The sequence below is a fragment of the Cetorhinus maximus genome, chromosome 3 (genome assembly GCF_964194155.1).
Source record: "Cetorhinus maximus chromosome 3, sCetMax3.hap1.1, whole genome shotgun sequence".
Taxonomy (NCBI): domain Eukaryota; kingdom Metazoa; phylum Chordata; class Chondrichthyes; order Lamniformes; family Cetorhinidae; genus Cetorhinus; species Cetorhinus maximus.
Window position 1 is genome coordinate 1,301,992 of NC_135881.1, and position 26,184 is coordinate 1,328,175.

At 51.1% G+C, this 26,184-nt stretch overlaps 1 protein-coding gene across 1 annotated transcript in view; it reads left to right on the plus strand.

Moving 5' to 3' along the window:
• Positions 1-26,184, plus strand: part of scrib (scribble planar cell polarity protein) — a 289,526-nt gene that overhangs the window by 174,726 nt on the left and 88,616 nt on the right. The window contains exons 26-27 of the mRNA XM_078534268.1: positions 12,525-12,581; positions 21,204-21,284. Of these exons, the coding sequence (XP_078390394.1) occupies positions 12,525-12,581; positions 21,204-21,284 (138 nt within the window). The remainder of the gene's footprint in view (positions 1-12,524; positions 12,582-21,203; positions 21,285-26,184) is intronic.

Here is a 26,184-nt window from a genome sequence, read left to right on the forward strand (position 1 = left end):
AAAAAATTCAATCAAATTTGTCAAACGTGACCTCCCCTTAACAAATCCATGCCGACTATCCCTGATTAATCCGTGTCTCTCCAAGTGCAGATATACATCTGTCCCTCAGAATTCCTACTCGTAACGTACCCACCACCGAGGTTAGACTGACTGGCCTGTAATTTCCTGGCCTATCCCTTCATCCCTTTTTTAATAATGGGACAATGTTAGCATCCTTCAGTCCTCTGGCACCTCACCTGTGGCCAGAGAGGATTTGAAAATTACTGCCAGGGCCCTTGATATCTCTTCCCTTGCCTCCCTCAACAGCCTGGGATACATCTCGTCCAGGTCTGCGGATTTATCCACTTTTAAGGCCACGAAACCCACTAGTATCTCCACTCTCTCTATGTTAATTTCCTCTAATATTTCACCATCCTCCACCCTGGTGTCTATACCTGTGTTGTCCATTTCCATTGTGAAGACCAACGCAAAATATTCATTGAGGACTGTACCCATGTCTTCTGGGTCCACACACAGATTACCTCTATGGTCCCTAACCAGCCCTACTCTTTCCCTAGTTATTCTCTTGTTCTTTATATATTTAAAAAACCCCTTTGTTTTTTATTTAATTCTACCCACCAATACTTTCTCACGCATACTTAGCTTTCCTAGTTTCCTTTTTAAGTTCCCCCCTGCATTTTTTACACTCCTCTAGGGACTCTGCCATGTTGAGCCCTCGGTATCTGCCATAAGCTTTTTCTTAATCCTAACCTTTATGTCCCTTGACATCCAGGGTTCTCCGGACTTGGTCCCCCCACTTTGTCTTTATGGGAACATATTTCCCCGATACTCTCGCTATTACCTCCTTGAATGCCTCCCACTGCTCTGACACAGTTTTATTTGCAAGTGCACTTGGCCCAAATCTTATATCATCTTAGTGAAATTCGTCTTTCCCCTAGAACGTTTATTCATGGCCCAACGATATCCTTTTCCATAACTATCCAAAATCTAACTGAGTTATTGTCATTATCTCCAAAATGCTCCCCTACTGATGCCCCTTCCTCCTGCCCGGGCTCATTTCTGAATATTGGGTCCAGAGCTGCCCCCTCCCTTGTTGGGTTTTCTATGTACTGGCTAAAAACGTTCTCCTGGATGCAACTTAAGAATTTTGCTCCCTCCCTACCTTGCACACTAAAACTATCCCAGTTAATATTTGGCTAGTTAAAATCCCCTATTACTGCCCTATTATTCTTACACTTCTCTGAAATTTGATTACATACTTGATCCTCTATCTCTCCCTGACTGTTTGGGGGTTTATAATACACACCCAACAGCGTGTTTAACCCTTTTGTGTTTTTTACTTCTACCCATATGGCCTCATTTAATGATCCTTCCAAGATATCATCCCTCCTCACTGCTATAATTGATTCCTTGATCAATGCCTCTTCTATCCCTCTCTCTATCTGGTCTGAAATCCCTATAACCAGGACTGTTGACCATGTCCTGAAACGTGCTGTCCACGACCCTCTCATCCTCGTGAATGCATCGTAATGCCCCCAGCTGCTGCTCAAGCTCCAAAACCCGGAGCTCGAGTTGCTCCTGTCGGAGGCACCTCCTGCACACATGGTCATCCAGACCACCAGGAGCGTCTAGGATTTCCCACATAGCGCAGGATGTGCATATCACGGAACTGAGCTCCCCAGACATATCTTACCTAAATAGAATACTAATACTAATGGAATTTTACCCATCCTCCTACTTGAATCTCACTGTTTTAACCCCTCTGTCCCGAAGGCTCGCTGTTTTAACCTCTCCCACCTCCCAGCTCCTGTCATGCTCTTTCTGAACTCCCGGCTCCTCTCGCACTCTTTCTGCACTTTGAACCAAATTCCCAAGTACCCGCTCTGTCTCCATCTCACTCAGCCGTAGTCTCCCTTACTGACTGTACCCCTTACACTGACCGTGCCCCTTACTTATTTGCCTGACCCAGTTCAGTTTCTGGTCAATGGTAACCCTCCAGGATATTGATAGTGGGGGATTCAGTGATGGTAATGCCATTGAATGTCATGGGGAGATGATTGTATTCTTTCCTGTTGGAGATGGTCATTGTCTGGCACTTGTGTGGCGTGAATAGTTATTTGCCGCTTACCAGCCCAAGCCTGGATGCTGTCCACATCTTGCTGTATATGATTTTGGAAGCAGGCATGGACTGCGTCCAAAACCTTCCAAAATCCGGATCAGGATTATTGACCTGGAAGCCGAACTGCAAACACTGTGCAACATAAGGGAGGGAGAGAAATGCCTGGACGCTTTGTTCCAGAAGACGGTCACACCTCTTAGAAGAGGGTCATCTGTTTTGGTCAGCAGTGGGGGACAGGAGGATGCGACTGTCAGTGAGGCAGGTAATGGGACCGAGCAGACAGTAGTGGGGGAGCCTCAGACTTTGCAATTGTCAAACAGGTTTGAAGTGGTGAAAGGGGGTGAAAGCGAGGTCTGCAAGGTGGATGAGCTGGCTGGTCATGGCACCATGGTACAGGAAGCCTTTCAAGTTAGGGGAGCAAACAAGAGTGTAGTGAGGGGCATTGACACTGTTCTCTGTAGCAAAGAGTGAGTCCGGACGGCTGTGTTGGCTGCCCGATGCCAGGGCTCGGGACGTCTGCTCAGGGCTGGAGAGGAAATTACAGTGGGAGGGAAAGGATCCAGCCATCGCAGCCCACGTAGGTACCAATGACATAGGCAGGACAGGGAAGGAGGCGCTGCATCGTCGGAGTATGAAGAGCTAGGTACCAAATTAAAAAGCAGAACCTCAAAGGTAATAATTTCTGGATTATTAACTGAGCCGCTTGCAAATTGGTATAGGGCAAATAAGACTAGAGAGATGAATGCGTGGCCCAAAGACTGGTGTGGGAGAAGTGTGTTCCTGTTTGTTGGGCACTGGCACCAGTACTGGGGAAAGTGGAGGCTGTACTGTTGGGACGGTCTACACCTGAACTGTGCTGGGATGAGTGTTCTTGCGAATCGCACAACTAGGGAAGTAGAGAAGGCTTTAAATTGAACAAGGAGGGAGTTGAGGGATCAAGCTTGGATAGATGTGGCAAATCAAGGAGTAGATTCAAGGCAGGAGACCATCATAGTAATATGGGAAAAGGGGGTCAGCGAATAGCGGGAAGAGGCAGAGAGATAAAACCTAAGAATACACCAATAGTCAAAACTAAATGTTACAAAAATAACAAGAAAACAAAACTAAAGGCTCTGGACCTGAATGCACAAAGCATTCACCACAAAGTAAGTGAATTGATAGCACACATTGAAGTAAATAAACATGATCTGATAGCCATTACGGAGACGTGGCTGCAGGATGGCAAGGATTGGGCCCTGAATATTGGGGGGGTATATGACCTTCAAGAAGGATAGGAAGCTAGGTGAAGGTGGAGGGGTAGCGCTATTAATCAAGGATGGCATTGGTGCAATAGTTAGAGATGACCATGGTTCAGGAGATCAGGATGTAGAATAGGTTTGGGTGGAGATGAGGAACAGTAGGGGAAAGAAGTCACTAGTGGGAGTGGTCTACAGGCCCCTAACAGTAACCACAATTTAGGACAAAGTATTTAGGATGGCATTGGTGCAATAGACTTGGTATTGTGTAATGTGACAGGATTAATTCATGACTTCAGAGTGAAGGCACCCCTAGGTAGCAGCGGCCACAATACGATTGAATTTTACATCAGTTTGAAAGGGGGAAGAGTGGGTCTAAGACTAGTATTTTAAATTTAAATAAAGGCAACTATGTGGGCATGAAAGCTGATCTAGCTGAAGTGAACTGTGAATACTGGGCTAGGGGTAGATCAATAGAGAAGCAGTGGCAGATATTTAAGGGGATATTTCAGAATAAGTGTATGCCCACTATAAAGAAAAATTCAAAGGGAGGATCCACCATCCATAGTTAACTAAAGAAGTTAAGGAAAACATCAAGTAAAAAGTATCTAACTGTGCGAAGATAAGTGGCAGGTCAGATGATTAGTCAGAATAATAAAGAACAACAGAAAATGACTAAAACGTTAATCAGGACTAAGAAATTAGAGTATGAGAAGAAGCTAGCTAGAAATGTAAAAATGGATAGCAGGAGTTTCTACAGGTACTTAAAAAGGAAAAGAGTAAGTAAAGTGATTGTTGGTCCTCGAGAGAGAGTGACAGTGGGGAGTTAATAGTAGATAATAAGGAAATGCGGATGAAATGAACAAATAATTTGCATCTGTCTTTGCTACAGAGGATACAAAAAACATTCCAGTAATCGCTGTAAATCAGGAGGTGGAGGGGAGAGGGGAACTTGGTGAAATTACAATCACTAGGGAAGTGGTACTGAGCAAACTGATGGAGCTTTGGGCTGACAAGTCTCTGGGTCCTGAAGGATTTCATCCTAGAGTCTTAAAAGAGGTGGCTAATGGGGTCGTAGATGCGTTGGCTTTAATTTTCTAAAATTCCCTAGATTCTGGAAATGTTCCATCAGTAGCAAATATAATCCCTCTATTCAAGAAGGGAGGGAGGCAGAAAACAGGAAACTATAGGCAAGTTAGCTTGACGCCTGTTGTGGAGAAGTTACTAGAATCAATCATTAAGGAGGTTACAGCTGGGCACTTAGAGAAACTCAATGTCATCGGGAAGAGTCAGCATGGTTTTGAGAAAGGGAAATCAGGTTTAACCAATTTATTGGAATTTTTTTGAAGGAATAACATGCGCAGTGGATAAAGGGGAGCCTGTAGATATAAAAACAAAAAACTACTGCGGATGCTGGAAATCCAAAACAAAAACAGAATTACCTGGAAAAACTCAGCAGGTCTGGCAGCATCGGTGGAGAAGAAAAGAGTCGACGTTTCGAGTCCTCACGACCCTTCAACAGAACTAAGCATAGTTAGGAGAGGGGTGAAATATAAGCTGGTTTAAGGTGGGCGGGGGGGAGAGAGAAGTTGAGGGGGGGGTGGGTGGTTGTAGGGACAAGCAAGCAGTGATAGGAGCAGATAATCAAAAGATGTCACAGACAAAAGGATCAAAGAGGTGTTGAAGGTGGTGATATTATCTAAGAAAATGTGCTAATTAAGAATGGATGGCAGGACACTCAAGGTACAGCTCTAGTGGGGATGGGATGGAAAGACTGACAAGGTATTAGTTGTAGATTTTAAAATAATAGGTGGGAATAGAAAAATCTATATAAATTATTGAAAAAAACAAAAGGGAGGGGGAAGAAACGGGGTGGGGATGGGGGGAGGGAGTTTAAGATCTAAAGTTGTTGAACTCAATATTCAGCCCAGAAGGCTGTAAAGTGCCTAGTCGGAAGATGAGGTGCTGTTCCTCCAGTTTGCGTTGGGCTTGTTTGCCATTGTTCCAGTGAAGCCCAATGCAAACTGGAGGAACAGCACCTCATCTTCCGACTAGGCACTTTACAGCCTTCCGGGCTGAATATTGAATTCAACAACTTTAGATCTTAAACTCCCTCCCCCCATCCCCACCCCGTTTCTTCCCCCTCCCTTTTGTTTTTTTCAATAATTTATATAGATTTTTCTTTTCCCACCTATTTCCATTATTTTAAAATCTACAACTAATACCTTGTCAGTCTTTCCACCCCACCCCCACTAGAGCTGTACCTTGAGTGTCCTGCCATCCATTCTTAATTAGCACATTTTCTTAGATAATATCACCACCTTCAACACCTCTTTGATCTTTTTGTCTGTGACATCTTTTGATTATCTGCTCCTATCACTGCTTGCTTGTCCCTACAACCACCCCCCCCATCAACTTCTCTCTCCTCCCGCCCACCTTAAACCAGCTTATATTTCACCCCTCTCCTAACTATGCTTAGTTCTGTTGAAGGGTCGTGAGGACTCGAAACGTCGACTCTTTTCTTCTCCACCGATGCTGCCAGACTGGCTGAGTTTTTCCAGGTAATTCTGTTCTTGAGCCTGTAGATGTGCTGTACTTGGATTTCCAGAAGGCATTTGATAAAGTGTCACATCAAAGGTTATTGCAGAAAATAAAAGCTCATGGTGTAGGGGATAATGTATTAGCATAAATAGAAGATTGGCTGGTTGGCAGAAAACAGAGTATGCATAAACAGGTCTTTTTCTGATTGGCAGGATGTGACGAGTGGAGTCCCGCAGGGGTCTGTGCTGGGGCCTCAACTTATTACAATTTATATCAATAACTTAGATGAGGGGAGTGAAGGCCTGATAGATAAATTTGCAGATAGCATTTTGATGACAGGAAAGTATTTTGCGAAGAGGACATAAGCATGTTGCAGAAGGACATAGATAGTTTGAGTGACTGAGCAAAAATCTGACAGATGGAGTATAATGTGGGAAAATGTGAAGTTGTTCACTTTGGCAGGAAGAATTAAAAAGCAGAGTATTACTTAAATGGAGAACAACTGCAGAATTCTGAGATGCAGAGGGATCTAGGTGTTCTACTACATGAGTCATAAAAAGTTAGTATGCAGGTACCGCAAGTAATTAAGAAACCTAATGGACGCTATCCTTTGTTGCAAGAGCAATTGAACCAAAAAGTAAGGATGTTATGTTTCACTTACACAGGGCATTGGTGAGACCAAATCTCAAATATTGTGTGCAGTTTTTGTCTCCTTATTTAAGGAGGGATGTAAATGTGTTGGAGGCTGTTCAAAGGAGGCTTACTAGATTGACGCCTGGAATGAGCGGGTTGTCTTATGAGGGAAGGTTAGTCAGACTGGAACAAAAACAAAAATAGCTGGAAAAACTCAGCAGGTCTGACAGACTGGGCTTGTTTCCACTGGAGTTTAGAAGAGTGAGGGGTGATTTGATTGAAGCATACAAGATCCTGAATGATCTCGACAAGGTGGACATGGAAAGGATGTTTCCTCTTGTGGGTGAATCTAGAACTAGGGGCACAGTTTAAAATTAGTAGTCACCCTTTTAGGACAGAGATGAGAATATTTTTCTCTCAGAGTTGTGAGACTTTGGAACTCTGCCGTTGGGGACAGGGTCATTGGATATTTTTAAGGCAGAAGTAGATAGATTCTTGTTAGGTAAGGGAATCAAAGGTTATCAGGGATAGATGGGAATGTGGAATTCAAAACACAAACAGATTAACCATGATCTTAATGAATGGCAGAGCAGGCTTGAGGGGCCGAATGGCCTATTTCTCCTATTTCGTATGTTCGTCTGTGCACAATATAAGGTTACATGGTGTAGGGTGGGGATAAAGGGTTAGTTAATTATCAGGAAGCCGAGTGTTGGGATAAATGGGTCTTTTTCGGGTTGGCAAGATGTGACAAGTGGAGAGCCACAGGGGTCAGTGCTGGTGCCTCGACTATTTACAATCTACATCATTGACTTTGATGAAGGGTAAGTAGCTAAATTTGCTGATGACACAAAGATAAATGGAAAAGTAAGTTGTCAAGAGGAGGTAGAGAATCTGCAAAGGGATATAGACAGGTTAAGTAAGTGGGCAAAATTTTGGCAAACGGTGTCTCAAGTGGGAAAATGTGAACTTGTCCATTTTGGCGGGAAGAATAGAAAGGCAGTGTATTATTTAAACGGAGAGAGGTTACAGAACTCGGTGGTACAATGGGACCTGGGTGTCCTGGTACATGAATCAGGAAATGTTCGTATGCAGGTACAGCAAGTGATTAGGAAGGGAAATGGGATGTTGGTATTTATTGCAAGGGGAATGGAATATAAAAGTAGGGAAGTTTTACTGCAGCTGTACAGGGCCTTGGGGAGACCACATTTAGAGTGCACAGGTTTGGTCTCCTTATTGGAAAAAGATATAATTGTATGAGAATCTGCTCAGAGAAGGTTCACGACTTGTTCCTGGGATGAAGGGCTTATCTTATGAAGAAAGTTTGAACAGGTTGGGCCTATACTCATTGGGGTTTAGAAGAATGAGAGGTGATCTTAACATAAGATCCTGAGGAGATTTGATAGGGTGGATACTGGGAGGATGTTTCCACTAGTGGGATAGACTAGATCCAGGGAACTATTTAAAAATAAGGGGTCTCCCTTTTAAGATGGAGATGAGGAGAAATATTTTCTCTCAAAGGGTTGATATAATGTGGAATTCTCTTCCCCAGAATGCAGCAAAGGCTGGGTAATTGGAAGTATTCAAGACTGAGTTAGAAAGGTTTTTATTAGACAAGGGAGTTGAGGGCTATGGGGGAGAGGGGGTGGGGGCACAGACAGGAATGTGGAGTTGAGATTACACCCAGGTCAGCCATGATCTTATTGAATGACGGAGCAGGCTCAAGGGGCAGAATGGCCAAATCCTCTTAAGTCCTATGCTCATTAGCTCATCTACTTTGAAAATCTGATTAGCTTCTCAATGGTGAGACACTTAAGAGCTATGGAGGCAGAAAGGGAGTTGGATGTTCATGTCTGTAAATCACGAAAACGAGTGCAAGAGTACCGAATTGGAATAAAGAAAAGCTATCTCCTCTGATTGGGGTTTGGGAGACTGAAGAAGAGGCATAACCGTCAAAATAGAGTCAGGAGTGAAATGGGGAGTGCTTCTTCATACAAAGGTTGGTAAAAATCTGGATCTCTCCCCTAAAAAGCTGTGGATGATCGGGGTTTATTGGAGGTTTCAAGACTGAGATTAAGAGGCAGTTGTTTGTAGGGGTATCGAGGGGAGCAGAAGTAGGTAAATGGAGTTGAGGAATAGTTCAGTCACAGTTTCAATTGAGCAAGGAGCTGAATAGCCTGCTCCTGTTGAAATGGTTTTCTCCATCAGTGAAGAGTGGCGGGGGGGACATGCCAGGAGCAGCACCAGGCATACCTCAAAATGAGATGTCAACCTGGTGAAGCTATAACACAGGACTACTTGCGTGCCAAACAGCATAAGCAGCAAGTGATAGACAGAGCTAAGCGATCCCACAACCAACGGATCAGATCCAAGCTCTGCAGTCCTGCCAGATCCAGCCGTGAATGGTCGTGGACATTTAAACAACGCACTGGAGAAGGAGGCTACACAAATATCTCCATCCGCAATGATGGAGGAGCCCAGAACATCAGTGCAAAAGATAAAGATGAAGCATTTACAACAATCCTCAGCCAGAAATGTTGAGTGCATGATCCACCTTGGCCTCCTCCGGAGGTCCCCAGCATCACAGATGCCAGTCTTCAGCCAATGCGATTCACTCCACGTGATTTCAAGAAACGGCTGAAAGCACTGACAAGAGCCCTGACGATGTTCCAGCAATAGTACTGAAGACTTGTGCACCAGAACTTGCCGCGCCCCTAGCCAAGCTGTTCCAGTACAGCTACAACACTGACATCTACCCGGCTATCTGGAAAATTGTCCAGGTATATCCTATACACAAAAAGCAGGACAACTCCAACCCGGCCAATTACCGCCCCATGAGTCACTCTTGATCATCAGTAAATAATGGAAGGGGTCATCAACAGTGATATCAAGCATCACTTGGTAAGCAATAACCTGCTCACCGATGCCCAGATTGGGTTTTGCCAGGGTCACGCAGCTCCTGACCTCATTACAGCCTTGGTTCAAGCATGGACAAAAGAGCTGAACTCCCGAGGTGAGGTTGGAGCGACTGCCCTTGATATCAAGGCCGCATTTGACCAAGTGTTGGATCAAGGAGCCCTAGCAAAACTGGAGTCAACAGGAATTAGGGGGAAAGCTCTCCGTGGGCTGGAGTCATACATAGCACAAAGGAAGGTGGTTGTGGTTGTTGGAGGTCAGCCAAGTCAGTTCCAGGATATCACTGCGGGAGTTCCTCAGGGTAGTGTCCTAGGCCCGACCATCATCAGGTTTTTTTTATTTATTCACGGGATATGGGCTTCGCTGGTTGTGCCAGCATTTATTGCCCATCCCTAGTTGGCCTTGAGAAGGTGGTGGTGAGCTGCCTTCTTGAACCGCTGCAGTCCATGTGGTGTTGGTACACCCACAGTGCTGTTAGGGAGGGAGTTCCAGGATTTTGACCCAGCGACAGTGAAGGAACGGCAATATATTTCCAATTCAGTGGTCAGTGACTTGGAGGGGAACATCTAGGTGTTGGTGTTCCCATCTATTTGCTGCCCTTGTCCTTCTATATGGTAGTGGTCATCGCTTTGGAAGGTGCTGTCTAAGGAGCCTTGGTGAATTCCTGTAGTGCATCTTATAGATGGTACACACACTGCTGCTACTGTGCATCGGTGGTGGAGGGAGTGAATGTTTATGAATGTGGTGCCAATGAAGCGGGCTGCTTTGTCTTGGATGGTGTCAAGCTTCTTGAGTGTTGTGGGAGCTGCACTCATCCAGGCAAGTGGGGAGTATTCCATCACACTCCTGACTTGTGCCTTGTAGATGGTGGACAGGCTTTGGGGAGTCAGGAGGCGAGTTACTCGTCGCAGGGTTCCTAGCTTCTGACCTGCTCTTGTAGCCACAGTATTTATGTGACTAATCCAGTTCAGGATGTTGCTAGTGGGGGATTCAGTGATGGTAATGCCATTGAAAGTCAGATTAAGATTAAAGTTAGATTCTCTCTTGTTGGAGATGGTCATTGCCTGGGACTTGTGTGGCGCAAATGTTACTTGCCATTTGTCAGCCCAAGCCTGGACATTGTCCAGGTCTTGCTGCATTTGGACATGGACTGCTTCAGTATCTGAGGAGGCATGAATGCCTAACATTGTGTAATCATCAGCAAACAACTCCACTTCTGAGTTATGATGGAAGGAAGGTCATTGATGAAGCAGCAGAAGATGGTTGGGCCGAGGACACTACCCTGAGGAACTCCTGCAGTGATATCCTGGAGCTGAGATGACTGACCTCCAACAACCACAACCATCTTCCTTTGTGCTCGGTATGACTCCAACCAGCGGAGAGTTTTCCCCCTGATTCCAGTTTTGCTAGGGGTCCTTGATGCCACAGTCAATCAAATGCGGCCTTGATGTCAAGGGCAGTCACTCTCACCTCACCATTTTGTCCATGTTTGAACCAAGGATGTAATGAGGTCAGGAGCTGAGTGGTCATGGCTGAAGCCAAACTGGGTGTCAGTGAGCAGGTTATTGCTAAGCAAGTGTCGCTTGATAGCACTGATGATGACCTATTCTATTACTTTACTGATGCTCGAGAGTAGACTGATGGGCCGTTAATTGGCTGGGTTGGATTTATCCTGCTTTTTGTGTGCAGAGCCTAACCTGGGCAATTTTCCACATAGCTGCTTCATCAATGACCTTCCTCCCATCATAAGGTCAGAAGTGGGGATGTTCGCTGATGATTGCACAATGTTCAGCACCATTTGCAACTCCTCAGATACTGAAGCAGTCCATATCCAAATGCAACAAAACTGGCAACATCCAGGCTTGGATTGACAGGTGGCAAGTAACGTTCGTGCCACACAAGTGTCAGACAATGACCATCTCCAACAAGAGAGAATCCAACCATCATCTCTTGATATTCAATGGCATTACCAACGCTGAATCCCCTGATTTCAACATCCTGGGGGTTACCATTGACCAGAAGCTAAACTGGACTAGCTGTATAAATACTGTGGCTACAAGAGCAGGTCAGAGGCTAGGAATCGTGCAACGAATAACTCACCTCCAGACTCCCCAAAGCCTGTCCACCATCTACAAGGCACAAGTCAGGAGCGTGATGGAATACTCCCCACTTGCCTGGATGAGTGCAGCTCCCACAACACTCAAGAAGCTTGACAACATCCAGGACAAAGCAGCCCGCTTGATTGGCACCCCATCCACAAACATTCACTCCCTCCACCACCGACGCACAGTAGCAGCAGTGTGTACCATCTACAAGATGCACTGCAGGAATTCACCAAGGCTCTTTCGACAGCGCCTTGCAAACCCACGACCGCTACCATGTAGAAGGACAAGGGCAGCAGATAGATGGGAACAGCATCACCTGGAAGTTCCCCTCCAAGTCACTCACCATCCTGACTTGGAAATATATCGCCGTTCCTTCACTGTCGGTGAGTCAAAATCCTGGAACTCCCTCCCTAACAGCACTGTGGGTGTACCTACACCATATGGACTGCAACAGTTCAAGAAGGCAGCTCACCACCACCTTCTCAAGGGCAACTAGTGATGGGCAATAAGTGCTGGTCCAGCCAGCGAAGCTCATGTCCCATGAATAAGAAAACCTGAAGATGGTTGGGCCGAGGACACTACCCTGAGGAACTCCTGCAGTGATGTCCTGGAGTTGAGATGACTGACCTCCAACAACCACAACCATCTTCCTTTGTGCTAGGTATGACTCCAACCCATGGAGAGTTTTCCCCCTGATTCCCATTGATTCCAGTTTTGTAAGGGGTCCTTGATGCCACACTCGGTCAAATTTGGCCCTGATGTCAAAGGCAGTTACTCTACCCTCACCTCATGAGTTCAGCTCTTTTGTTCTACCTCAAGGTTTGGCCCCATTGTCACTCTCATCCATGTTGGGTGGTTGAAAGGTGATCGGGCTGTGGCTGCGGAGGTGGATAAGTATGGGCTATCTCTGTGCTCATCACTGTCTGCTCTGTGCTTCTGCGTCTGACTCTAACTCTGTCCTCACCCTGTTTTTGAAAGGAGAGAATGCGTAGGGAACAAGAGGAGGCCACACGACGGTTGGAGGAGGAAGCAGAGGTGAGGAGAGTGTTGGAAGTAGTGAGTGTTCCTGTGTGAGTGGGTGTTACTGCATGAGTGAGGGGGAAGTTGAGGTCACTGTGAGTGAAGGTCACTGTGAGTGAGAGGGGAGTGTATGTTATTTTGTGAGCGAGTGGGGGGTGCGGTTGATTGTGAGAGTGAACCCGGAGTGGAGTAGCTGTGTGTGGGGGGAGTGGGAGGCCTCTGTGTGAGGTGGTATTTGGGGTCCTCTGTGTGAAGGAGGTGTGGGTGTCACAGTAAAGAGAGAGTAGGGGCTGATTGAGGGGAGAGTTGGGTCACTGCGAGGGGGTAGTGACGATCACTGTGAGTGAGGGGGAATAACAGGAACTGACAATGAGGAGGGGAGTGGGGGTCACTGTGAGTGTAAAGGGGGAGTGGGGGTCACTGTGAGTGATGGGGGAGTGGGGGTCACTGTGAGTGATGGGGGAGTGGGGGTCACTGTGAGTGATGGGGGAGTGGGGGTCACTGTGAGTGAAGGGGGAGTGGTGGTCACTGTGAGTGTGATGGGGGAGTGGGGGTCACTGTGAATGAAGGTGGAGTGGGGGTCACTGTGAGTGAAGGGGGAGTGGGGGTCACTGTGAGTGAAGGGGGAGTGGGGGTCACTGTGAGTGAAGGGGGAGTGGGGGTCACTGTGAGTGAAGGGGGAGTGGGAGTCACTGTGAGTGAAGGGGGAGTGGGAGTCACTGTGAGTGTGAAGTGGGAGTGGGGGTCACTGTGAGTGTGAAGTGGGAGTGGGGGTCACTGTGTGTGAAGGGGGAGTGGGGGTCACTGAGTGTGAAGGGGGAGTGGGGGTCACTGAGTGTGATGGGGGAGTGGGGGTCACTGAGTGTGATGGGGGAGTGGGGGTCACTGTGTGTGAAGGGGGAGTGGGGGTCACTGAGTGTGAAGGGGGAGTGGGGGTCACTGTGAGTGTGACGGGGGAGTGGGGGTCACTGTGAGTGTGACGGGGGAGTGGGGGTCACTGAGTGTGAAGGGGGAGTGGGGGTCACTGAGTGAAGGGGGAGTGGGGGTCACTGAGTGTGAAGGGGGAGTGGGGGTCACTGAGTGTGATGGGGGAGTGGGGGTCACTGAGTGTGAAGGGGGAGTGGGGGTCACTGTGTGTGAAGGGGGAGTGGGGGTCACTGAGTGTGAAGGGGGAGTGGGGGTCACTGAGTGTGATGGGGGAGTGGGGGTCACTGTGAGTGTGACGGGGGAGTGGGGGTCACTGTGAGTGTGACGGGGGAGTGGGGGTCACTGAGTGTGAAGGGGGAGTGGGGGTCACTGTGAGTGAAGGGGGAGTGGGGGTCACTGAGTGTGAAGGGGGAGTGGGGGTCACTGAGTGTGAAGGGGGAGTGGGGGTCACTGAGTGTGAAGGGGGAGTGGGGGTCACTGTGAGTGAAGGGGGAGTGGGGGTCACTGTGAGTGAAGGGGGAGTGGGGGTCACTGTGAGTGTGAAGGGGGAGTGGGGGTCACTGTGAGTGTGAAGGGGGAGTGGGGGTCACTGTGAGTGTGAAGCGGGAGTGGGGTCACTGAGTGCGAAGCGGGATTGGGGGTCACTGTGAGTGCGATGGGGGAGTGGGGGTCACTGTGAGTGTGAAGGGGGAGTTGGGGTCACTGTAAGTGTGACGGGGGAGTGGGGGTCACTGTGAGTGAAGGGGGAGTGGGGATCACTGAGTGAACGGGGAGTAGGGGTCACTGTGAGTGAAGGGGGAGTGGGGGTCACTGTGAGTGAAGGGGGAGCGGGGGTCACTGTGAGTGAAGGGGGAGTGGGGGTCACTGTGAGTGAAGGGGGAGTGGGGGTCACTGTGAGTGAAGGGGGAGTGGGGGTCACTGTGAGTGAAGGGGGAGTGGGGATCACCGTGAGTGAAGGGGGAGTGGGGGTCACTGTGAGTGAAGGGGGAGTGGGGGTCACCGTGAGTGAAGGGGGAGTGGGGGTCACTGAGTGAAGGGGGAGTGGGGGTCACTGTGAGTGAAGGGGGAGTGGGGGTCACTGTGAGTAAAGGGGGAGTGGGGGGTCACTGTGAGTGAAGGGGGAGTGGGGGGTCACTGAGTGAAGGGGGAGTGGCGGTCACTGAGTGAAGGGGGAGTGGCGGTCACTGAGTGAAGGGGGAGTGGGGGTCACTGAGTGAAGGGGGAGTGGCGGTCACTGAGTGAAGAGGGAGTGGGGGTCACTGAGTGAAGGGGGAGTGGGGGGTCACTGTGAATGAAGGGGGAGTGCCGGTCACTGTGAGTGAAGGGGGAGTGGGGGTCACTGTGAGTGATGGGGGAGTGGGGGTCACTGTGAGTGATGGGGGAGTGGGGGTCACTGTGAGTGATGGGGGAGTGGGGGTCACTGTGAGTGATGGGGGAGTGGGGGTCACTGTGAGTGTGATGGGGGAGTGGGGGTCTCTGTGAGTGTGATGGGGGAGTGGGGGTCACTGTGAGTGTGATGGGGGAGTGCGGGTCACTGTGAGTGTGATGGGGGAGTGGGGGTCACTGTGAGTGTGATGGGGGAGTGCGGGTCACTGTGAGTGTGAAGGGGGAGTGGGGGTCGCTGAATTAAGGGGAAGTGGGCGGTCACTGTGATCAGGGCAATGGCTGTCACTGAGAATGAGGGGTTAGTTTTTTTTGTTCATTCACGGGGTGTGGGCTTCGCTGGCTGGGCCAGCATTTATTACCCATCACTAGTTGCCCTTGAGAAGATGGTGGTGAGCTGCTTTCTTGAACCGCTGCAGTCCATGTGGTGTAGGTACACCCACAGTGCTGCTAGGGAGGGAGTTCCAGGATTTTGACCCAGTGACAGTGAAGGAACGGTGATATATTTCCAAGTCAGGATGGTGAGTGACTTGGAGGGGAACTTCCAGGTGGTGGTGTTCCCATCTATCTGCTGCCCTTGTCCTTGCCTAGTGTCGTGGGTTTGGAAGGTGCTGTTGAGGGAGCCTTGGTGAATTCCTGCAGTGCATCTTGTAGATGGTACACACTGCTGCTACTGTGTGTTGGTGGTGGAGGGAATGAATGTTTTTGGATGTGGTGCCAATCAAGCAGGCTGCTTTGCCTTGGATGGTGTCCAGCTTCTTGAGTGTTGTGGGAGCTGCACTCATCCAGGCAAGTGGGGAGTATTCCATCACACTCCTGACTTGTGCCTTGTAGTTGGTGGACAGGCTTTGGGGAGTCTGGAGGTGAGTTATTCGTTGCACGATTCCTAGCCTCTGACCTGCTCTTGTAGCCACAGTATTTATATGGCTAGTCCAGTTCAGTTTCTGGTCAATGGTAACCCCCAGGATGTTGATAGTGGGGGATTCAGTGATGGTAATACCATTGAATGTCAAGGGGCGATGGTTAGATTCTCTCTTGTTGGAGATGCTCATTGCCGGACACTTGTGTGGCACGAATGTTACTTGCCACTTGTCCGCCCAACCCTGGTTATTGTCCAAGTCTTGCTGCATTTGGACATGGACTGCTTCAGTATCTGAGGAGTCGCGAATGGTGCTGAACATTGTGCAATCATCAGCGAACATCCCCACTTCTGACCTTATGATGGAAGGAAGGTCATTGATGAAGCAGCTGAAGATGGTTGGGCCGAGGACACTACCCTGAGGAACTCCTGCAGTGATGTCCTGGAGCTGAGATGACTGACCTCCAGCAACCACAATCATCATCTTTTGTGCTGGGTATGACTCCACCCAGCGGAGAGTTTTTCCCCTGACTCCCATTGACTCCAGTTTTGCTAGGGCTCTTTGAATCCACGCTAGGTCAAATGCTGCCTTGATATCAAGTGCAGTCACTCTCACCTCACCCCGAGAGTTCAGCTCTTTTGTCCATGTTTGAACCAAGACTGTAATGAGGTCAGGAGCTCAGTGGCCCTGGCGGAACCCAAACTGGGCATCAGTGAGCAGGTAATTGTTGAGCAAGTGCCACTTGATAGCACTGTTGATGACCCCTTACTTTGATGATCGAGAGTAGACTGATGGAGTGGTAATTGGCCGGGTTGGATTTGTCCTGCTTTTTGTCTCTCGGAATACCTGGACAATTTTCCACATAGCTGGGTAGCTGCCAGTGTTGTAGCTGTACTGGAACAGCTTGGCTAGGGGAGTGGCAAGTTCTGGAGCACAAGTCTTCAGTACTATTGCTGGAATATTGTCAGCGCCCATAGCTTTTGCAGTATCCAGTGCCTTCAGCCGTTTCTTGATATCACGTGGAGTGAGTCGAATTGGCTAAAGACTGGCATCTGTGATGCTGGGGACCTCCGGAGGAGGCCAAGGTGGATCATGCACTTGGCACTTCTGGCTGAAGATTGTAGCAAATGCTTCAGCCTTATCTTTTGCACTGATGTGCTGGGCTCCTCCATCATTGAGGATGGGGATATATGTGGAGCCTCCTCCTCCAGTGAGTTGTTTAATTGTCCACCACCATTCATGACTGGATGTGGCAAGATTGCAGAGCTTAGATCTGATCCGTTGGTTGTGGGATCGCTTAGCTCTGTCTATCACTTGCTGTTTATGCTTTTTGGCACGCAAGTAGTCCTGTGTTATAGCTTCACCAGGTTGACACCTCATTTTTAGGTATGCCTGGTGCTGCTCCTGGCATGTCCTCCTGCATTCTTCATTGAACCAGGGCTGATCCCTGGCTTGATGGTGATGGTAGAATGGGGGATATGCCGGGCCATGAGATTGTGTTTGAGTACAATTCTGCTGCTGCTCATGGCCCACAGCGCCTCATGGATGCCCAGTCTTGAGTTCCAAGATCTGTTCGAAATCTGTCCTATTTAGCACTGTGGTAGTGCCACACAACAGGATGGAGGGTATCCTCAATGTGAAGGCGGGATTTCGTCTCTACAAGGACTGTGTGGTGGTCACTCCTACCGATACTGTCATGGACAGATGCATCTGCGGGAGGCAAGTTGGTGAGGGTGAAGTCAAGTATGTTTTTCCTTGTTGGTTCCCTCAATACCTGCCACAGACCCAGTCTAGCAGCTATGTCCTTTAGGACTTGGCCAGCTCGGTCAGTAGTGGTGCTACCGAGCCACTCTTGGTGATGGACATTGTAGTCTCCCACCCAGAGTACATTCTGCACCCTTGCCACCCTCAGTGCTTCCTTCAAGTGATGTTCAACATGGAGGAGCACTGATTCATCAGCTGAGGGAGGGCGGTACGTGGTAATCAGCAGGAGGTTTCCTTGCCCAGTTTTGACTTGATGCTGTGAGACTTCATGGGGTCCAGAGTCAATGTTAAGGACTCCCAGGGCAACTCCCTCCCGATTGTGTACCACCGTTCTACCACCTCTGCTGGGTCTATCCTGCTGGTGGGTTACTGTGAATGAGGGCGGAGTGGGGGTCACTGTGAGTGAGAGAGGATTTGGGGCTACTGTGTGGGGAGTGGGGGTCACTGAGAGGGAGAGTTGGGGTCACTGAGAGGGAGAGTTGGGGTCACTGAGTGAGTGATGGCTACTGTGTGAGTGAATGGGGGTTGCTGAGTGAGTGGGGAATGGGGGGTTACTGTGAAAGAGGGGAGAGTGGGGGTCACTAGGTGAGTGGGGAATGGGGGTTACTGTGAAAGAGGGGAGAGTGGGGGTCACTAGGTGAGTGGGGAATGGGGGGTTACTGTATGAGTGAGTGGTGTTTATGGTGTAAGTGAAGGGAGAGTGGGGGTCGCAGTGTGAGAATGGGGGGGGCTGGGTTTCCTGTGTGAGAATGGGGGGAGGTTCCTGTGTGAGAATGGGGGGGTCCCTGTGTGAGAATGGGGGGGTCCCTGTGTCAGAATGGGGGGGGTTCCTGTGTGAGAATGGGGGGAGGTTCCTGTGTGAGAATGGGGGGGTCCCTGTGTGAGAATGGGGGGGTCCCTGTGAGAATGGGGGGGTCCCTGTGAGAATGGGGGGGGTTCCTGTGTGAGAATGGGGGGGTCCCTGTGAGAATGGGGGGGGTTCCTGTGTGAGAATGGGGGGGGGGGGGTCCTGTGTGAGAATGGGGGGGTCCCTGTGAGAATGGGGGGGGTTCCTGTGTGAGAATGGGGGGGGTTCCTGTGTGAGAATGGGGGGTTCTCAGTGTGAGAATGGGGGGGTCCCTGTGTCAGAATGGGGGGGTCCCTGTGTGAGAATGGGGGGGTCCCTGTGTGAGAATGGGGGGGTCCCTGTGTGAGAATGGGGGGGGGTCCCTGTGTGAGAATGGGGGGGGTCCCGGTGTGAGAATGGGAGGGGTTCCCTGTGTGAGAATGGGGGGTTCCCTGTGTGAGAATGGGGGGGTCCCTGTGTGAGAATGGGGAGGGGGGGTCCCGGTCTGAGAATGGTGGGGGGGGTCCCGGTGTGAGAATGGGGGTGGAAGTCCCTGTGTGAGAATGGAGGTGGGAGTCCCTGTGTGAGAATGGGAGAGGGGGTCCCTGTGTGAGAATGGGGGTGGGAGACCCTGTGTGAGAATGGGGGTGGGAGTCCCTGTGTGAGAATGGGAGGGGGGGTCCCTGTGTGAGAATGGGAGAGGGGGTCCCTGTGTGAGAATGGGAGAGGGTTCCTGTGTGAGAATGGAGGAGGGGTCCCTGTGTGAGAATGGGGGGGGAGTCCCTGTGTGAGAATGAGGGGGGGTCCCTGTGTGAGAATGGGGGGGGAGTCCCTGTGTGAGTATGAGGGAGGGTCCCTGTGTGAGTATGAGGGAGGGTCCCTGTGTGAGAATGAGGGAGGGTCCCTGTGTGAGAATGAGCGGGAGTCCCTGTGTGAGAATGGGGGGAGTCCCTATGTGAGAATGGGGGGAGTCCCTGTGTGAGAATGAGGGGGGGTCCCTGTGTGAGAATGGGGGGGGAGTCCCTGTGTGAGTATGAGGGAGGGTCCCTGTGTGAGTATGAGGGAGGGTACCAGTGTGAGAATGAGGGAGGGTCCCTGTGTGAGAATGAGCGGGAGTCCCTGTGTGTGAATGGGGGGAGTCCCTATGTGAGAATGGGGGGAGTCCCTGTGTGAGAATGGGGGGGGCGTCCCGGTGTGAGAATGGGGGTGTGTGAGGGGAATGGGGGTCACTGAGGGTGAGGGGGGAATGGGGGTCACTGAGGTTGAGGGGGGAATGGGGGTCACTGAGAGAGAGCGGGGAATGGGGGTCACTGAGGGTGAGGGGGGGAATGGGGGTCACTGAGGTTGAGGGGGGAATGGGGGTCACTGAGAGTGAGGGGGGAATGGGGGTCACAGGGTGAGGGGGGAATGGGGGTCACTGAGGGTGAGGGGGAATGGGGGTCACTGAGGGTGAGGGGGGAATGGGGGTCACTGAGAGTGAGGGGGAAATGGGGGTCACTGAGTGAGGGGGGAATGGGGGTCACAGAGTGAGGGGGGAATGGGGGTCACTGAGGGTGAGGGGGAAATGGGGGTCACTGAGGGTGAGGGGGAAATGGGGGCCACTGAGGTTGAGGGGGGAATGGGGGTCACTGAGTGAGATGAGAGTGAGCGTTGCAATGCAAGTGGGGGTCACTGCGTGAGGGGGGGTCAGTGGGGGGTCACTGTGCGAGGGAGGGGGGTCAGTGGGGGTCACTGTGCGAGGGAGGGGGGTCAGTGGGGGTCACTGTGCGAGGGAGGGGGGTCAGTGGGGGTCTCTGTGCGAGGGAGGGGAGGTCAGTGGGGGTCTCTGCGAGGGAGGGGGGTCAGTGGAGGTCACTGTGCGAGGGAGGGGAGGGAGGGGGGTCAGTGGGGCGTCTCTGTGCGAGGGAGGGGGGTCAGTGGGGGTCACTGTGCGAGGGAGAGGGGTCAGTGGGGGTCACTGTGCGAGGGAGGGGGGTCAGTGGGGGTCACTGTGCGAGGGATGGGGGTCAGTGGAGGTCACTGTGCGAGGGAGGGGGGGTCAGTGGAGGTCACTGTGCGAGGGAGGGGGGTCAGTGGGGGTCACTGTGCGAGGGAGGGGGGTCAGTGGGGGTCACTGTGCGAGGGAGGGGAGGGAGGGGGGTCAGTGGGGGTCACTGTGTGAGGGAGGGGGGTCAGTGGGGGGTCACTGTGCAAGGGAGGGGGGGTCAGTGGGGGTCACTGTGCGGGGGTGGGGGGTCAGTGGGGGTCACTGTGTGAGGGAGGGGGGTCAGTGGGGGTCACTGTGCGAGTGAGGGGGGTCAGTGGGGGTCACTGTGCGAGGGAGGGGAGGGAGGGGGGTCAGTGGGGGTCACTGTGCGAGGGAGGGGGGTCAGTGGGGGTCACTGTGCGAGGGAGGGGAGGGAGGGGGGTCAGTGGGGGTCACTGTGTGAGGGAGGGGGTCAGTGGGGGGTCACTGTGCGAGGGAGGGGGGTCAGTGGGGGTCACTGTGCGAGGGAGGGGAGGGAGGGGGGTCAGTGGGGGTCACTGTGTGAGGGAGGGGGGTCAGTGGGGGGTCACTGTGCGAGGGAGGGGGGTCAGTGGGGGTCACTGTGTGAGGGAGGGGGGTCAGTGGGGGTCACTGTGCGAGGGAGGGAGGTCAGGGGGGGGTCACTGTGTGAGGGAGGGAGTCGGTTTCTAGGGTGTGATGTCAGAGGCCTGGGCTGGGGAAGGATCTCCGAGGGTCCTGTGTATGGGGCATCCCCTGAAGTTTGATGATTGAGGTTAAACACAGTTGAAGGTGTGGCTGTTCCCTGTGAACTCTGAACTGTGCCATTGTTCGGGCAACATTTGCTCGGTGGCCTTTGCCCCGTGTCATGTTGTCCTCTTTGTTGTTTACAGAATTTCAGCCCAGAACCATTGAAAATGGATTACAGGACCCTGGCAGCGTTACCCAGCAGTGGCATACAGAGGGTCAATCGGGTAAGTGGCCTGATCGTTACTCACCTCTTGATGGAATACTCTGTCTGTCTGTCTCTCTCTCTCTGTTTCCACGCCTTGTAGGGTTCAAATGCAAAACACCCAGCCAGCCACTGCCCTCCTCCACATTCCACTGTCTACACTCTCAGCTCCATTCTGTGCTGATCTGGTAAGTGATTGCCCAGGTATCAGTGCCTTATCCTGTTTGTTGATGTTTTTGGCCCAGGTAGCTTCTTTAGGCAGGAGCTACACTAAAACACTGAAGGAGAGCTGGTTTGAACATTTCTGAAGACTAACTGTGTGACAGACTAAACAGCAGAGGCTTGACTTTCCCCCTCTACATTCCCATTCACAGTCCACAGGATACTGACTCAAGCTGCTCCAGTGCATTCTGCATGGGCCCTGGTAGGGTGGGGTGGGGTGGGGGTGGGGTGGGGGTGGGAGAGGGGGACGTGCTCATGCAGACACTGTGGGACGTGAGCAGAATCAGCTGTTCCTTTAAAAGATTCCATGCTCAGTATGTTTGTATATTGTTCCTCACATTCGGCAGGTGGTACAGTATATCACACTGCCTGTCGAATGGAAAGTTAATTGACTAAAAAACACTAAAGCAGAAGACATGTGAGGGGCGGCTGTTGCATTTGGGTAATGGTGGAAAGTGGATTTTGACCAGGATCAGTGCTGGGACCACCGTTATTGCATACGAATTAGGAGCAGGAGTAGGCCATTCGGCCCCTTGAGCCTGCTGCACCATTCAATAAGATCCAGGCTGATCTGATTTTAACTTCACATTCCTGCATACCCCCGAATGCCTTTTACCCCCTTGCTTATCAAGAACCTACCTTACCTCTGCCTTAAAGATATTCTTTCTCAACCACCTTTTGAGGAAGAGAATTCCAAAGTCTCTCAACCCTCAGAGAACTCATCTCTGCCCTGAATGGGCCACCCCTTATTTTGAAACAGTTACCCCAAGGTCTAGATTCTCCCAAAAGAGGAAACAGTATTGAATTTACAAAAAAAAGTGGCTCAATATCAAAATGACATCAAAGTTGGGGGTGAGGGTACAGCTCGCACTGAGAATGCAGCACAATGCAAGACAGTGTTAGAAACCTGCAGACTTGGGCAGTTACATGGCAAATGAACTTGAATGTAGATAAACGAGATGTACTTTGGTCGGAAAAATAAAAACATCACCTACAAATTGCAAATGAAGAAACTGAATGGGGTAGAAAAGGAAAGAGATACAGGTGAATAATTTGTTAAAACCAGCAGCACAGATTAAGAATGCTAAGAAAGCACGGGGATTTCATTTTAGAAAGGGAAAATTCAAAACTAGTAAAGTTGTATTAAACTTGTACAGTAGTCTGGTCAGACTGCATATCGAATACTGTGCATAGTTCTGGTCTCCAATATATAAAAGTGCAGAGGAGCACTGGAGAAAATGCAAAAAAGATTTACAAGGATGGTAAAAACTGAGAGATCACTGCTGTTCAGAAAGATTGTATAGGTTGGAACTTTTTTTGTTAGAACAGAGAAGACTTTGATAAAATCTGATAGAGAGTAGATGTGGAGGGAATGTTTCCATTTGAGGGAGAATCCAAAGCTAGGAGCCATAAACATAAGAAAGCTACTAATAAATCCCGTGGGGAAATGAGGAGAAGTTTCTTTACTCAGAGTGGTTAGAGTGTGGAACTCACTTCCATAGGAAGTGTCTGAGATCCTTTGATGCTTTTTCTAAAGGAATCTAGATGAGTACAAAGGAATAGAAACAGCACAGACTAGTTGTGCTGAGTGGCCTGTTCTTGTGCTGTACATTGCAGAAGGGGAGAGGTCAGTAGTCATTCATGTTGAAGAGGGGGTTTGGAAGGATAGCAGTTGCATTAGGAATGCTGAGTTTTGGAATAGCTTCCCAGTCAGAGGAGTGGAATGCTGACTTTGAAATCTGGCCTATTATAGTCATGGGGGTGAGAGTTTAGAGTGAGTGCCTCACCCTGCACCTGCCAGTTTCCAGTCTTTGTGGGGATCGGGAGCACAGCCACACAGCTTTGTGTTGGGCTGTGGAGTTACACCCTCTCCCTGGCTCTCTTCAGCTATGTGAGAGTGAGGCCCTTGTCTACTGAAAACTGCTTCACAGAGATCATCCAACCCCGAAACAGCTGAAGCCAGGGTTATTTGGGGTAAGTCTGTGGGTCGCTGAGATGTTGGGGTGCAGTGTGAATGTGTTGTGTTGGGGAGCATTACCTTTGGGGCGAGAACAGCAAAGAGTGGCTGTTGGGCGGGATCCATGTCCTTGGTCCATGTACCTCTGCTTTAGACGAACGTACTTTCTGACTGGGCTGGTGATGCTGTGAAGGGGGTTGACTGCCTGACCTAGATATTTTGTGAGATGTTTAACAGTCTACTAGAGTTATGTTTTCAGTACGTTCCTCTGCCTGCAATTAGTTTCCCTGCTGCTTTTGCTGTGTGTCGTGCTGCAGTACAGTCACACTGTAGTATAGTCACAGTCCATGGTACAGCCATACCTTAGTACAGCCATAATTTCGGTACAGTCGGCACCTCAGGACAGTCACACCTCAGTACAGCCACTTTCTCGGTACAGTCGCAGCCCCTTTCTCGGTACAGTCATACTTCAGTACAGTTGCAGTCGCTGAAACAGTCACATTTTGGTACACCCACACCTCAGTACAGCCACACCCTCTGGTATAGTCGGACCAAGCTGACATACTCTGCCCCTGCTTTTTCTCCTTCCCTCCATCCCACTCTGTTGTTCTCTCGTGTTTTCCACTTTCTCTTCCTTGCCTTCCTTTCCAATAACTGCTCTTTTTCCCTGGCTTCCTCGCAATCTCTGACTCACTTTCCTGACCTAACACGCACAATTTTCACTCCCCTCTTTTTCTTCTCTGTCTCATTTTTTCCTCTGCCTGAAATCGTTTGTCTTTGTCTCCCTTATGGTGCCTGTCCTGTGTCTAACCACTCCACCGCTACTCCCCCCACCTCACCACCTTACCTACCTCTTTCCTCAGTTCCTTATTTTACCTTGACTTCTATGTGAACTCCAGTCTTAACTGAAGCTGGTAGACATTTTGCTTAGAGTGGAACAATGTCCAGGGATTCCTGTGGCTGCAGGCCTGGCTGCAGGAAATGGACAGACTTGTAAAATACAGACATTTCCCAGTCCACCTGCGATGGTCCCACATACCTGGTGTATGAAGCAGGGTGCAGTTGATAGGGAATTTAATGGAGACAGATTGAAATGGTGTGCTGGCATTCAGTTCAAATCACCTCTCACATTGCTTTCTGTCAGTAAATCAGATCCCTGCCTCTAATGCTAGTTACATCTAACTTTTGAAAATCTATATAGTTCAACACTAACACCTTGCGAGATCCGGCCTCCTGCCTGTCGGTGTGGTGGGACATCCCTACACTCAGAGCGCCCGCACTGTCCCAGCAGGGACTGGACGGAGTGCCCGGCAGGGACTGGAGTGAGCGCCCGCACTGTCCCAGGAGGGACCGGAGGGAGCCCCCGTACTGTCCCAGCAGGAACTGGAGTGAGCGCCCGCACTGTCCCAGCAGGGACTGGACGGAGTGCCCGGCAGAGACTGGAGTGAGCGCCCGCACTGTCCCAGGAGGGACCGGAGGGAGCCCCCGCACTGTCCCAGCAGGGACTGGAGTGAGCGCCTGCACTATCCCAGCAGGAACTGGAGTGAGCGCCCGCACTGTCCCAGCAGGGACTGGACGGAGTGCCCGGCAGGGACTGGAGTGAGCGCCCGCACTGTCCCAGCAGGGACCGGAGGGAGCCCCCGCACTGTCTCAGCAGGGACTGGAGTGAGCGCCTGCACTGTCCCAGCAGGGAATGGAGTGAGCGCCCGCACTGTCCCAGCAGGGACTGGACGTAGCGCCCGCACTGTCCCAGCAGGGACCGGAGTGAGCGCCCGCACTGTCCCAGCAGGGACCGGAGTGAGCGCCCGCACTGTCCCAGCAGGGACCGGAGTGAGCGCCCGCACTGTCCCAGCAGGGACCGGAGTGAGCGCCCGCACTGTCCCAGCAGGGACCGGAGGGAGCGCCCGCACTGTCCCAGCAGGGACCGGAGGGAGCGCCCGCACTGTCCCAGCAGGGACCGGAGGGAGCGCCCGCACTGTCCCAGCAGGGACCGGAGGGAGCGCCCGCACTGTCCCAGCAGGGACCGGAGGGAGCGCTCGCACTATCCCAGCAGGGACCGGAGGGAGCGCCCGCACTGTCCCAGCAGGGACCGGAGGGAGCGCCCGCACTGTCCCAGCAGGGACCGGAGGGAGCGCCCGCACTGTCCCAGCAGGGACCGGAGGGAGCGCCCGCACTGTCCCAGCAGGGACCGGAGGGAGCGCCCGCACTGTCCCAGCAGGGACCGGAGGGAGCGCCCGCACTGTCCCAGCAGGGACCGGAGGGAGCGCCCGCACTGTCCCAGCAGGGACCGGAGGGAGCGCCCGCACTGTCCCAGCAGGGACCGGAGGGAGCGCCCGCACTGTCCCAGCAGGTACCGGACGGGGCGCCCGCACTGTCCCAGCAGGGACTGACCATAAGATGTTGGAACAGAAGTAGGCCATTCGGCCCGTTGAGTCTGCTCTGCTATTCAATGAGATCATGGCTGATCTGATAATCCTCAGCTTCACTTTCCTGCCTTTTGATTCCTCTTGATTCCCTTACTGATTAAAAATCTGTCTATCTCAGCCTTGAATATACTTAACGGCCCAGCCGCTACAGCCTCTGCGGTAAAGAATTCCACAGATTGACTACCCTCTGAGAGAAGAAATTCCTCCTCATCTCTGTTTTAAATGGGTGACCCCCTTACTCTGAGATTCTGCCCACTGGTCCTAGACTCTCCCACAAGGGGAAACAACCTCTCAGCATCTACCCTGTCAAGCCCCCT